This window comes from Miniopterus natalensis, chromosome 9 (assembly GCF_054644295.1).
Source record: "Miniopterus natalensis isolate mMinNat1 chromosome 9, mMinNat1.hap1, whole genome shotgun sequence".
NCBI classification, from domain to species: Eukaryota; Metazoa; Chordata; class Mammalia; order Chiroptera; family Miniopteridae; genus Miniopterus; species Miniopterus natalensis.
In genome coordinates, this window is record NC_142089.1 from 25,450,970 (window position 1) to 25,464,394 (window position 13,425).

Here is a 13,425-nt window from a genome sequence, read left to right on the forward strand (position 1 = left end):
GCCATATCTTCCCCCCATAGTTAACGTGGTTGATTGAGCAAAAATTGTGTTTAGAGCTTAGGGGAAGCAAAGATTACTCTGACCCACTTACCTTTTCAGGGGTCCGGTTTTGTGGTTTACTAAATTTTAGTTTCAAGCACCACATTTAAACAGGAAGACAACTATAAACCATCCAGGGATTGGTTGGCCTAGATGTCCTGGTGTAAATACCTGGCTTGAACCTGGTCCTTCACAAAACGGGTTCAGTAAGAGTTTTGTAACTTAAATTGAGTTGTGGCTTATGTATTTGGGTCTGTTCTTTGAAGCAGTTGTCTGTCTCCATGGTCGAGGTCTGGGGAACGCAATCTTCTAGTGTCAGCAGGGCTTCCCTTCAGTGACATTTTCTGCCCTTTTTTTTTTTTTCCAGAGTATGATCGGTTGGGCTTCCTCCTGAAGCTGGACTCTAAACTGTGAGTAGAATGAGAAAATGCCTTGCTCTGTGGCAGAGAGGTCTGTGAGAGCTGGCTTCCGACTTTGAAGGGTCAGCTCTCATCACCCCTGTGTGTGTTGGGGGGTTCCCAGGGGCTTCTGTCCTCATTCTGTCAGCAGAATCTTGGAGTATGTTACAGTCTGCAGGGGGTTGCAGAGGATGGGATAGTGGGTGCATTTATAAGGCCTTAGATTTGGCTGGCACAGGCAGCTCATTAGAGAAGGAGCCAGTGCAAGGAGATTGAGGGCAAGGAGGCCCCTGGATGGAAAGGTTTCTGCTCCAGAGTGGAGGGTGGTTGAGTTGCAGCAGGAGGCAGTGGCCTCTCAAAGGCACTCTGCAGCCTGGCCTGCAAAGCCTTCCATGGTCAGGCCCCTGTCTTCCTCCTGTCCTTCTCCCACAGGTACACCCTCCGTTTTCCAATACCTTTGCATGTGTTTGTTATCTGTGCTTGAAATTTCCTTTTCTTCCTGTCCACTAGGAAAACTCAAAGACTGCCTCCTTTTTACAGAAAATTATCTCTGCTTCCTGTGAATTTTCTACCTCTGTCACCAATTATCTCATTATACTATAATTAATTTTGTAATGGTTATTAATTTATTGAGAGCACAGGCTCAGAGCCATGCAAAGCTTTGTTCAAATCCCAGATTGTCATTTATTCTCTCATTGTGATTTGGGACAAGGTACTTAACTACTCTGAGCCTCAGTTTCTTCTGTCATATGAGAATAACAATATACCTATATCACAGTGTTGTTGTAGGATTTAATTGAAACAATTAATTCATAGTGACTTTCAAGTAAATGGTATCTAATCCTTCCCAAATCCTTCCCTGTTCTTGCCTTCTTGGTCTCCCTGGCACCTACACAATGCTGGCATCTATTTGTTACATGCTCAGTAATCACTGAGCCCTGGCTGCAAGGATGGGTGGATGGCTAGATCAGGAAGCCTCGAGGTCAGGCTCTGCCCACTCTGTGTGTTCATGCCCCGCACAGGACCCCTCCCGTGGTTAATGTGCGATACATGGTTGCAAAACTACCTGTGGCTTTTCTCTGTTGTTGGTCATCTGAGTAGACCTCTGGCCCATGTCCTGTACACGAAAGATCAGACTGTGTCTCCTTTTCCTTTCTTGCATGAGGCCTTGGCCACAGCTGCTTCTGATGTTGATGGCTGCACCTGTGTATAAGACATCGAATCTGGGGCTCTTTGGGTTTCCCACTGAATTATCTGGCATCTCACCCCTTTTCCTGGTATCTGGCTTCTTGGCTCTGGTGCCTCATACTGTGAGTTTAGGAGTTGTAATATCCCAGCTTTTATGCATCATGGAGGCAGCCATCAGGGAAGAATGGTCTGCTCTTCATACCAAGCTAGTAGAGAAATGTAAGCTACATGTTAGCAGCCTGGGGAATGGGGCTTGAACATGCTAGAAGGCCACAGTCTTCCTTTTAGAAAATTCTTAATTTAGGGCTCTGGACAAAGAAACAGATCAAGTATAAGCTATAAGCAAGTGAAATGCCGCCAGAATGAAAGATGTAGTGATTACCAAGTTGAATCACGATGAACAAAAGATGTTACGTAGGACACATTAACTATAGTGTTTAAACTGTCCTCAAGAGTGTAAGGAGGGGAATTAGGAGGACCCTCCTGCCCTGCTGTCCTGACAGTTGGATGGTACACAGCAGGTTGTTGTATAGCTTTCTGCTGTGTACCATGAACCCTTTGAGTTAGCTTTGTCTTTAGCCCAGGGAACTGGCTTGGCCTTGTTTGATTTAACTCATAACTTAATATACAAGTTAGAACTTTACTTTCTTACTACAAAGGCTTTCTCAATCCAATACTGTCTGCAGAAGAAAGCACAAATATGTGGGAAGGATTTTTACCTGCTTCCAGGGAGAGGTTCCCAAGTTAGAAATTCTGTTTTTGAGGGGTAGTTCCTTAGGAATAATCAGATCTACCCTTATAAAGTCTTTCTCTGCTGTGTTGTGTTCTGTTTCTAACATATAGAAAGGAGTTGAACTTGGATCAGAACTGGATGTGAATTCTGCCCCTGCTGCTTAGATAATTCATTTTAGACGTCTGAATCCCATTTTTTCCTTACAAAAAAATGTAGATAATGATACCTACTGCTAAGGTTTAATGAAGAATAAAAGAAAGGGTTCTATAAAGTATGAATATGAGTACAGATGTAAGAATTTGTTTTCATTTATTTTGATTGGATTTATTTAGCTTTTTAAGTATAAGAATGCATATGTTCTGAAAAAGTTTTAGCCATTTCTCTTTAAATATTGCCTCTGCCCCACTGTCTCTCTACTCTTCGTTTGAAATGCTGATGAACTTTTAGAGCTTCTCATTCTAGCCTCCAGGTCTATTAAATGTCATATTTCCGTCTTTGGTCCATTCCACATTAAATTGGAACCCCAAAGGACTCAACATGAGGATAAACTAGAACTAAGCCTGCACACCCAAACCAGGACTGCAGGAAAGATTGTCAGAGCTCTGAGAGGATCAGAGCAGTAAGCTATTAGAACAGAAACACAACAGTCACCGCCAGAGTTCTTATCACTCAATGAACTCAGTTTGAGTATTCCAGGCTGGCAGTTCCTCCAAATCCTGGCAGAAGAAAATGCAAACCCTTTCTGGAGAAAGACATGAATTTCTCACAAATAACTTTTCAAGGAAATGAGCAGCTGACAGTAAAAAATAACTAGGCACACAAGGAAACAGGGCTTCATTAGTGAGAACCATGAAAGACAATAGACAACAGAGGCAGACTCACAAAGACTTCTGACATTGGAATTACCAGACACAGTTTTTAAAGCAGTTATATGTACTATAAAGAAATAAAAGACAAGATTAAACTATATACATGGAATAGGGAACTATAAAAAGTAAAATATTAGCCTGGCCAGCATGGCTCAGCAGTTCAGCGTCAACCTTATGATAACAGGAGATCACAGTTTGATTCCCTGTCAGGGACATGCCCGGGTTGCAGGCTCCATCCCCAGTAGGGGGCGTGCGGGAGGCAGCCGATCAAGGATTCTCTCATCATTGATGTTTCTATCTGTCTCTCTCTCTCCCTTCTTCTCTCTGAAATCAATAAAAATATATTTTAAAATAAATAAAAAGTAAAATACTAGATTTGAAAATAAAGAACTTCTAAGTTGAAAAACTTCTAGAATTCAAAAAATACAGTGACCAAAATTTAACAAAACTCAATCGGATTTTTTTCTTTCTTTTTTTTTTAATCCTCACCCAAGGATATATTTTTTATTGATTTTAATTTTAATTTTTTTTTATTTTTTAGAGAAAGAGAACACTGATGTGACAGAGAAACATCGATCTGTTGCCTTCTGTACGTGCCCCGACCAGGGACTGAACCCACAACCTGTCTATGTGCCCTGTCTGGGGATCAAACCCACAACTTTTTGGCATACACATAGGACAACACTCCAGCCAACTGAGCCACACTGGCCAGGGCAGAAATCTCAATAGGATTTAACAGTAGATTAGACACAACTGAAGACAGAGTTACTAAACTGGAAGATAAGTCAGAAGAAATTATCTATAGCAGGGGTTGGCCAGCTTTTACTATAAAAGGCCAGATGGTCAATATTTTAGGGTTTGGGGGCCTTATTGTTTCTGTTCTAACTACTCAACTCTGCCGCTGTAACATGAAAGCAGCCATAGACAGCATATAGACAAATGGGTATAGCTGTATTCCAGTAAAACTTTATTTATGGACACTGAAATTTTTTATTTATTTTTTTAATATATCTTTATTGATTTCAGAGAGAGGAAAGGAGAGGGAGAGAGAGAGATAGAAACATCAATGATGAGAGAGTCATTGATCAAACCCACAACCCAGGCATGTGCCCTGACCGGGAATCGAACCCTGATCGCCTGGATCCTAGGTAGACGCTCAACCGCTGAGCCACGCCCGGCCAGGCTGAAATTTTAATTTCATATAATTTTTATGTGTCATGAAATATACTCCAAAACCATTAAAAATGTAAAGCACACTCCCCCCCCCCCACACACACACACTGTTAAAGTGTTTTAATATCAATGTAAAATGAGAGCAGGGTATCATAAGCAAAAAGACATTCTTAACTCAAAGGCCATACAAAAAACAGATAGAAGGTTGGATTTGACCTACAAATTATAGTTGGCTGGCCCTTGATTGAGAATGCAGCACTGTATAGCTGCATGAGAATTGTCTCTCCACCTCAGGTGTTTTTTATTCTTGAGGTCCTGTTATATAGAAATGCACTTAAAATATCTCTGTATCCAATGATACTCAAAAAATCTAGAAAAGATGTTTTGGATTTTTTATCTTCACTATATTCTTTTAATTATTTCTTTGTAGAATAAATTGTTTTCTGTTTCCTTTGAGAATTCCATGCTGCTTATATCTGCATAACAGAATCACTTGTCAGCACTATGAAAATTATTCAGGCTACAGACCTTGCCTTTTAACTGCAAGTTCTGTTGTTCAGGGGGGACAGTGGGTTTTGAAGGTTAAAAATATGGGCAGTGAAGTCAGACATACATTTTTAAAGCCCAGTTCCACATCTTACTAACTGTAATCTTTTTTTAAATACTTTTTATTGATTTTAGAGAGAGAGGAAGGGAGAGGGATAGAGAGATCTAAACATCGATGAGAGAGAAACATCTATTGGCTGCCTCCTGCACACCCCCACTAGGGGCTTGAGCCCGCAACCTCGCCCGGAATTGAACCGGTAACCTCCTTGTTCGTGGTTCGACAACTCAGACCACTGAGCCACACCAGCCAGGCACTAGCTGTAATCTTGCATAAGTTATTTAACTGCTAAGCCTCAGTTTCCCAGTATAAAGTGGGAGTAATAGTAATTGCCCAAGGATGAGATTCAGTGTATCAGTGTCTGGTAAACTGGGAAGGATATAGCCCCAAAATGAGACTCAATCCTCAGCTTTCAGCTCGCCTCTTGCTTCATGCCCCAGATTTCATTTTTTCACTTATTCATTTAGTAAAATGTTTCCTGAGCACTAACCATGCGCTTTATAGCTAAGATAAAACTGAAAATTCTAAGCCATATGGACAACCATCTAAGTTTGATTGGAAAGGATGTCATGAGCTAAAGTTTTAGTGAATGGAGAGAGAGTGAAAACAGCAAGGGAAAGTAGGAGTTAGTATTTCTAGATAGTAGGTTTTTGTTTTGCAATGAGTAGGTTTTTGTTTTGTTTTTTAAATAAAGTGGCTTGGAAGCATAAATGGAGTACAGAGGATACAAGGGATCTTCCTCAGGCGCATGGGGTATAGAAGAGCAGCCTCCGTCACACAGGGTGTATAGAATAGGTGTTCTCAGGGCGAGCTAGGTGACTGTGAAAGCTGCAGGCAGCGGGCGGTTGCTGTGGGAGCCGAGGAGGACGTGAAGGAACAGGCTCCAAGAGCACACTGGACATTAGAGTGTGGTGCCGGGGTGGGTGGGGGGAGATTGGTCCGAGAAGCAGCAGCAGAGAGCCGTGGCTTGAGGAAGAGAAAACTGACAAGGATGTAATTGAGAGAGAACCAGAATGACCAGGATGTGAGGCTGGAGAGCTGGGTATTGCTGGCTGTAGGCTGCCTGAGAATCAATCTTGTATTCCCTCGGGGGTGGGCACGCAGGCTGCTCAGTGCACTCAGGCACAGTCCCACTGGGTATCTCCAGGACCTTCGAGTCTGGTCCCAGGCCCTAGTCCCTGGATTCTCTGAAAGGAGCCTTCTGTTCAGAGTTGAGGGACCTGGGGAAAGGCTCAGGGCTACAGGCTGCTGCCCCAGCGTCAGGGTAAGCACTTCCTTAGTCAACAAATTTCTTGAGCAACTGCTTACTATGCCTTAGGCAGTATTTCATGCTCTGAGGCTATACCAGTGAACAAGACAGTCAATAAACAAAGTGTAATAATGTTTTCAGTATCTTGGAAGATGGTGAGTGCTAGGACAAAGGAAACTGGAGAAGGGATTGCAACTTTAAATGGGATAGTCAGGGTAGGCCTTATTGAGAAAGTAACATTTGAGCAAAGAATCAAAGGAAGAGATGGGGTTGGCCCTGCTGGAGGCAAAGCGTTCCAGACAGAACACTAAAGGTATCTCAGTCTCAGTTGTGAGGAGGATTATGACCCCGTGAGCCAGGAATGTGCCCCTTAGTCCAGCGGAGAGAAGAGCCATCTGGAGCCGCGAAGGAGCCAGACCCTGGTGTCCAAATGTGTTTCCTGAGCTGCTGTCAGCCTTCTGGGAGCTGATTTCACTTAGTGGAAGTTTCATCTGTTTCAGCAGGGTGTGGGTAGGTGCTCCAAGCTCTCAGTAATCTCTGGTCTGCTGTGACAGTGTGGTGTTTCCTGGTTGCCGTGTGGGCAGTTGCAGACATGGAGACTTGAATGCTCAGTCTAATTTCATAAGGAATTGCTTGTGAAGATACAAAGATATAAAAGCCGAAACCAACAGCTTTAACCCCCAAAAGGCTTGTGAAAACCAAGATTGTGAAAGGCCCGTATACATGGGCAGTGCAAATTATACCCGAAAGCATAGTTTACTGTTTCCAGAACAGCCTGCCAAGTTCCCTGGGGCTACAAGGTGAAAGTGTTTATTGAGCAGGTATTATATGCTAATGCCATACTAGGTCCTTTCTGTGTTACCTTTTCCTCACAGCAGCCACCTAGATGACCTCATTCAGTCTGTGGCTTTAAAGATTTATATGTTGATGACTCCCAAATTTATAGTTCAAGCCCGGTCTTCTTTCCCCACACTCCAGACTCATTTATCCAATTACTTGCTTTACTTGGATAAATATTAGACACCTCACACCTAACATGTTCAGAACCAAACTCCTGATTCATACTCCCTGCCTCCCAGAATCTTTCCTATCCCAGTAAGTGGCAGTTTCATCCTTCTAGTTGCTTGGGTCAAACATCTTAATACTATATCTTTGACACAAAACTAATCATCAGCCCTGTTAGCTTTGTCTTAAGTATTTCCAGATCTAATCACTCCCACCACCTCCACCATGATCCCTTTGTCCAGACAACCATCATCTTCTACCTCATGATTGCACTCCTGACTGCTCTCTGCTTTCACACTGCCTTCCCAGTGGTCAGCTTCCACACCGCAGGCAAGTAATCCTGTTGAAATGCAAGAGAGATCTGGTTACTGCCATGATCAGAACTCTCCAGTGGCTCCCATTTCTCTTAGAGTAAGAGCCAGAGTTTTTGCCCTGCCTAACCAAGGCCTTACATGACCTAGATAGACCCCTGTTTTCTTACTACTCTCTCCTTGTGTATTATTCTATACTGGTTCCTTGCTGTGTCTCATATCTCAGACTCTTGGCAATTGCTCTGTGCTTTGTTTGGGATTCTCTTCCCCAAATACCTACAGAAATTACTCCCTCACCTTTTCAGACCTTAGCTCAAATGCTACCTTCTTAGTAAAGTCTCCCCCGCCCTCCCATTGAAAATTATAACCTCATTCTCCATCAGCACTCCCTGTTCCCCTTAGCAGGTAATTTTCTCCAGAGTGCTTATCACTGTTAGATATCTGTGTTTTACTTACTTGTTGATTGTCTCCTAAAGGGAAGGCGGGGTGGGGGTGGGGGTGTCTATTTTGTTCACTGCTGTTTTCTAGCACCTAAAACAGTGCTGAGCACTTAGTGATTGCTGAATAAATATCTGTTGAATGAATGAATGAATTGGTGGACAACTCTATGAAGTAGGTGGTTATTTAAATGCAGTTTAACAGTTGAGAAAGTAACCGTAGAAGTAATTCACCTGTGTTCATGGAACTATATGTGATCAATCCAGCATCCAAACCCCCTCTGCCTGGCTCCGAACTTTCTACTCATCACCCTATTCAACACAGCCTTCTTTTTTTTCCAAATCCACACTGTCAGTTTGATCTTAAGTCTGAACAACTACATCGTAAGCGTTATTAAGACTGGAGCTGTGAGTGCCCTGCTCACAGATGTATTCCCAGTGCCTAGTATAGTGTTTGCAGTACGTAGTAAATATTCAGTAAGCATTTGTTAAGTCCGTTAAGGACAGAGGGAGAGGATATAAGAAAGAGTAATGCCGTCTTCACTAAGCAAACCCAGACCCCAGGTGTCAGTGTTGGAAGAGTTGGGGGGAATGGGAAATGCCGTGGCGAGGTCTGCCTTTAACCCTGAGTTGCACCGTCTCCTAGAGGGCCTCTCACTTCAAGAACTGCTGCCACTGTCATGTGGACAGAGAGCACGGTTCTCTTTATGCTTTAAAGAGAGAGAGAGAGAAACAACCACAAAACAGGCAAAAAAACACTTTTTCTCTTCGTTCCTCTATGCAAAGCTAAAAATATTCCACTAAAGATTAAAAGGGCCACAGGGGCCCTGGCTCAGGTGGTTAGAGCGTCATCCCGACACCCCAAGGTTGCTGGTTTGATCTCTGGTCAGGGCACATGCAAGAAGCAACCAATGAATGCATAAATAAGTGGAACAACAAATCGATGTTTCTTTCTCCTCAAATCAATAAAATTTAAAAATAAAAGAGGACAACAGGGAAATAAACCCTGAGAGTTTATTAACCAGAGTCACCCCAATAAATTTAATTAAAAGAAATAAAAAAATAAGAAAACCCTGAGAATATAAAAAACTAAAGAAGTAGTCTGGTTTGCAGAATATAGAGTTCTATCTAATTAGTAGATAGTTCAAGACAGGGCTACACTTAGTTCACAACAGGAGAGCACAGCATTGCAGGATTTGACTGGGTTCTTTGCATCATAACTTTTACCCTGTTTCATAACCCACTGTTCAAAGCCTTCCTCCTAGACATCTTGATACCTATGTGACCAAGCCCCCAAAAGCCAAAGTCTCACTTTGTAGCTCACCTGGAGCTCTCAGCATAGTGGTTCTTAACCTTTACTGCATATTGGAATCAATTACTGATGCCTGCATGTACACCCTAGAGATTCTGAAGTCATTGGGTTGAGGAGTAGCCTGGGCATTGAGGTTTTTAAAGCTCCCCAGGTGAGTGATACGCAGCTAAGTTGACAACCATTGCTCTAAAGTATTCTGTTTCCTGTCTGGGAGCTCTCCACTTTCCCAGGTGATTGATACCAAGAATAAACTCACCTTTGAGGTAAGGCCCCTGCCTACATGTAGGAGTATGTCTATATACAGTGTTTCTCAACCCAGGACCTCACCACCCAGAGATTCTGATTTAGTTGATCAGAAATCAGGCTCAGGTACCTTAATGTTATAAAGTTCCCCCAGTGATTCTAACATGCCAGGGTTGAGAGCCGTTGAGGGTGTAGCCTTCAAGCCTGTCACTATAATCATATCTGAATATAACATAATAACTACTGCAGAATGTAATAGTAGTTATGATAGTGGGATTGTGGGTACTTTTTTCTTTTGAGTTTACATTTTCTGTATTGTCTTTATATACCTTTACAATGAAAAAAAAATTGGATGTGCCTTTTTTCTATAATTTTTTTCATGCTTTCATGATTATCTCTTGGTCTCTATTATCTCTTAAACACTATTTTTAAAAATCCATTTTACATTAATATTTGGCTACCAAATATTTCTTTAGTTTTTTCTTCATGGTCTTTTAAAATCTGAATCAATGGAAGAGTTTCCTGTACATTCTGTTGGCCTATTTAAGTATCTCTCCCTTATCTACAGTTGAAATACATATTTGTGTAGAGACTTAATATCTGTCTTTTCCGTGCTGTCAAAGTTCTAAGAGGTCTGAGGGTAAAGCATGGTTAGTCTGGAGGAATGGACAACAAATCATGCAGGGCTATGGAAATATAGTAAGGAATTTGGGCTTCATCTTGAGGGCAGAAGATGCCATTGAAGTGTTTTAAGCAGGTGAAAAACAATTGATTGTGATGTATAGGACAATGACTTTCAACTGCGAGAAGGCAGATGGATCGGAGCAGAGCAGAAGTGGAAAGGGAAATAATACTGTACCTAAGAGGCCATCATAGAAGCAGAGGGAACACTTCCTAACTTGGTCTGTGAGGCCTGCATTACCTTAAAACCAAAACCAGATTAAGAATTGTAAGAGAGGAAAACCACAGATCACTATCTCTCATCATGTAAAATCCTCAATAAAATATTAGCATATTGAATCCAACAATGTATAAAAAGAGACACACACCACAACCAAGTGGGATTTGTTCCAGGTATACATACTGGTTCAACATTAGAAAATCAATTACTGTATTCCATCATATCAACAGCTAAATAAGAAAAATCATATGATTATATCTATGAGTTGCAGAATAAACATTTTATACAATCCATATCCAATCGTTATTTTAGAAAAAACTCTCAGCAAACTAGGAAAGAAAAACTTCCTCAATTTGATAAAGAACACCTACAAAAAATCTACAGCTAACATCACACTTAATGATGAAAAACAAGATGCTTTTCCCCTAAGACTGGGAAAAGGCAAGAATGTCCCCTTTCACCACTCCTATTCAACACTATACCGAAAGCTCTAATTCAATAAGAAAAGAAAGAAAAGGCATAGAGATTGGGAAGGAAGAAATAAACAATCTGTCGTTCACAGATGACATGCTGTCTATGTAGGAAATCCCAGAGAGTTGGCAACAACTCCTGAAACTAATTAGCAATTATAACAAGGTTGCAGGATACAAGGTTAATATACAAAAGTCAGTTGCTTTCCTATTTACCAGCAAGTGAACAACTGGAATTTGAAATTAAAAACATAATGTTATTTATATTAACATACACACAAAGAAATACTTAGGTATAAATCTAACAAAATACACACACACACACGGAAAACTACAAAGCTTTGATGAAAGAAATCAAAGAACTCTAGATAAATGGAGAGGTATTCCATGTTCATGGATTAGAAGACTCAATATTGTTTAAATGTCAGTTTTTCCCAACTTGATCTGTAGATTCAACATAATCTCAATTAAAATCCCAGCAAGTGCCTTGGCCAGTGTTGTTCAGTGGTTAGAACATTGGCCTGTGCATCAAAGGGTTGCAGGTGTTTGATTCCCAGTCAGGGGCACATACCTGGGTTGTAGGTTCGATCCCTGGCCCCAGTTGGGGTACTTGCAGGAGGCAGCCAGTTGATACGTCATTGATACTTTTCTCTCTCCGTTTCCCCTTTCTCCTCTCTCTTCCTTCCTTTTCCCTCCCTTCCTTTAAAGATCAATGGAGAAAATATCCTTGGGTGAGAATTAACAACAACAAAATTCCAACAAGTTATTTGTGGATAGCAACAAACTTATAGGCAAAAGACCCAAAATAGCCCACATAAAACTAATGAAGAACAAAGTTGAAGGACGGATGCTACATGACTTCAGACTTACAATAACACTACAGTAATCAAGTATTCTGTTCCATGGTATTGATAAAAGAATAGACAAACGGGCCAGCGGAATAGAATAGAGAGTACAGAAGTAGACATACACAAATACAGAGGTGCTCCACGACTTATGATGGGGTTATGTCCCAATACATTCATTGTTAGTTGAAAATATTGTAAGTCGAAAATGTAAGTAATAAGCCTAACCTACCAAACATCATAGTTTAGCCTAGCCTACCTTAAATGTGCTCAGAACACAGTTTCCAAAAAATGCTGGCAACATAGTACGTTGTAGAGTATCACTTGTTTACCATCATGATCACCTGGCTGACTGGTTGCTGCAGCTTGTTGCTGCTGCCCAGCATTGAGAGAGAGTGTCATACAGCACATGGCTAGCCTAAAGCTGAAATCAGTGATGAAAAACTGGAAGTTTTTTCCTCTAAGATCATGAATAAGACAAGGATGTCCACTCTTGCCACTTTTATTCATTAGAGTACTGGAAGTCCTAGCCAAAGCAGTTGAGCAAGAAAAAGAAACAAAAGGCATCCAAATTCAAAAAGAAGTAAAACTGTATTTGCAGATGACAAGACATAAAAAACCCTAAAGACTCCACCATAAAACTACTACAACTATTAAACAAATTTAGTAAAATTGCAGGATACAAAATCAGTACACAAAAATTAGTTACATTTCTATACACTAATAATGAACTATCAGGAAGAGAAATTAAGAAAATAGCCCCTCCTATTTACAATTGTATCAAAGAGCATAAAATACCTAGGAATAAGTTTAGGGAGGCAAAAGACCCATATACTGAAAACTGTAAGACATTGATGAAAGAAATTGAAGAAGACACAAATAAATGGAAAAACACTTTATCTCATGGATAGGGAAAATTAATGTTGTTAAAATGTCCATACTAAAAGTAACCTACAGATTCAACGCAATCCCTATCAGAATTTATCATTTGAAATTTTATAGTTTAAACATAGAACAACACATCTTTCAACTGTGTCTTCTGGGTCTCTTTCAGCCCTGCATGCCTGGGTCTAAAGGCTATACTGTCTTGGAGGATTATTGTAAAGCTAAATTAGATAATTAGGTCAGCTGTCTGGCACATGATTTATGCTCAATAAATCTTAGTTTCCTTGTTTTTTTCACTACCACCCAGAAAGAGGATGTGTTTCTTAATTTGCAAAGAAACAAAATTGAATTGCAGCCGTCATAACAGATCCCTGGCGGAGAGTCTGTGAGAATTGTCTATACAGCTCAAACTAAAGCATTTGCAAGAGCCTACTGGAGAGCATATTCCCAGTAAAAATGAAGTACATTATAAGACCTTGGAGACAAAGTTGAACTGCACTCATCATTGAATCAAACAGTAGAGTAGTCTGGTATGTTGAAAATATACTGCTGTGCCTACTAACAAGAGCTGGAAAGCAGGGCCTCCGGAGCTGAGAAATACCACAAATTCCAGATGGCTCAGATCAAGCAGTTCCTTTTCTCTGAAAGTGATGGAAGAAAATGAGAAAGCGCTGCTGAATTTAATCACTGATCGCTGTTAGGCAAAAACTGTAGAGAAGCCCAAGTCTGCTCTGGAGTTCACAAAGGTCAGCAATACTCAGGG

The 13,425-nt window shown here is 41.0% G+C and overlaps 1 protein-coding gene across 3 annotated transcripts in view; it reads left to right on the top strand.

The window, feature by feature from the left end:
* ST3GAL3 (ST3 beta-galactoside alpha-2,3-sialyltransferase 3) overlaps positions 1-13,425 on the top strand; it is a 96,660-nt gene that overhangs the window by 14,850 nt on the left and 68,385 nt on the right. For all 3 annotated transcript variants that reach the window (XM_087820380.1, XM_087820379.1, XM_087820381.1), the window contains exon 2: positions 407-449. In XM_087820380.1, coding sequence (XP_087676506.1) covers positions 407-449 — 43 coding nt within the window. The remainder of the gene's footprint in view (positions 1-406; positions 450-13,425) is intronic.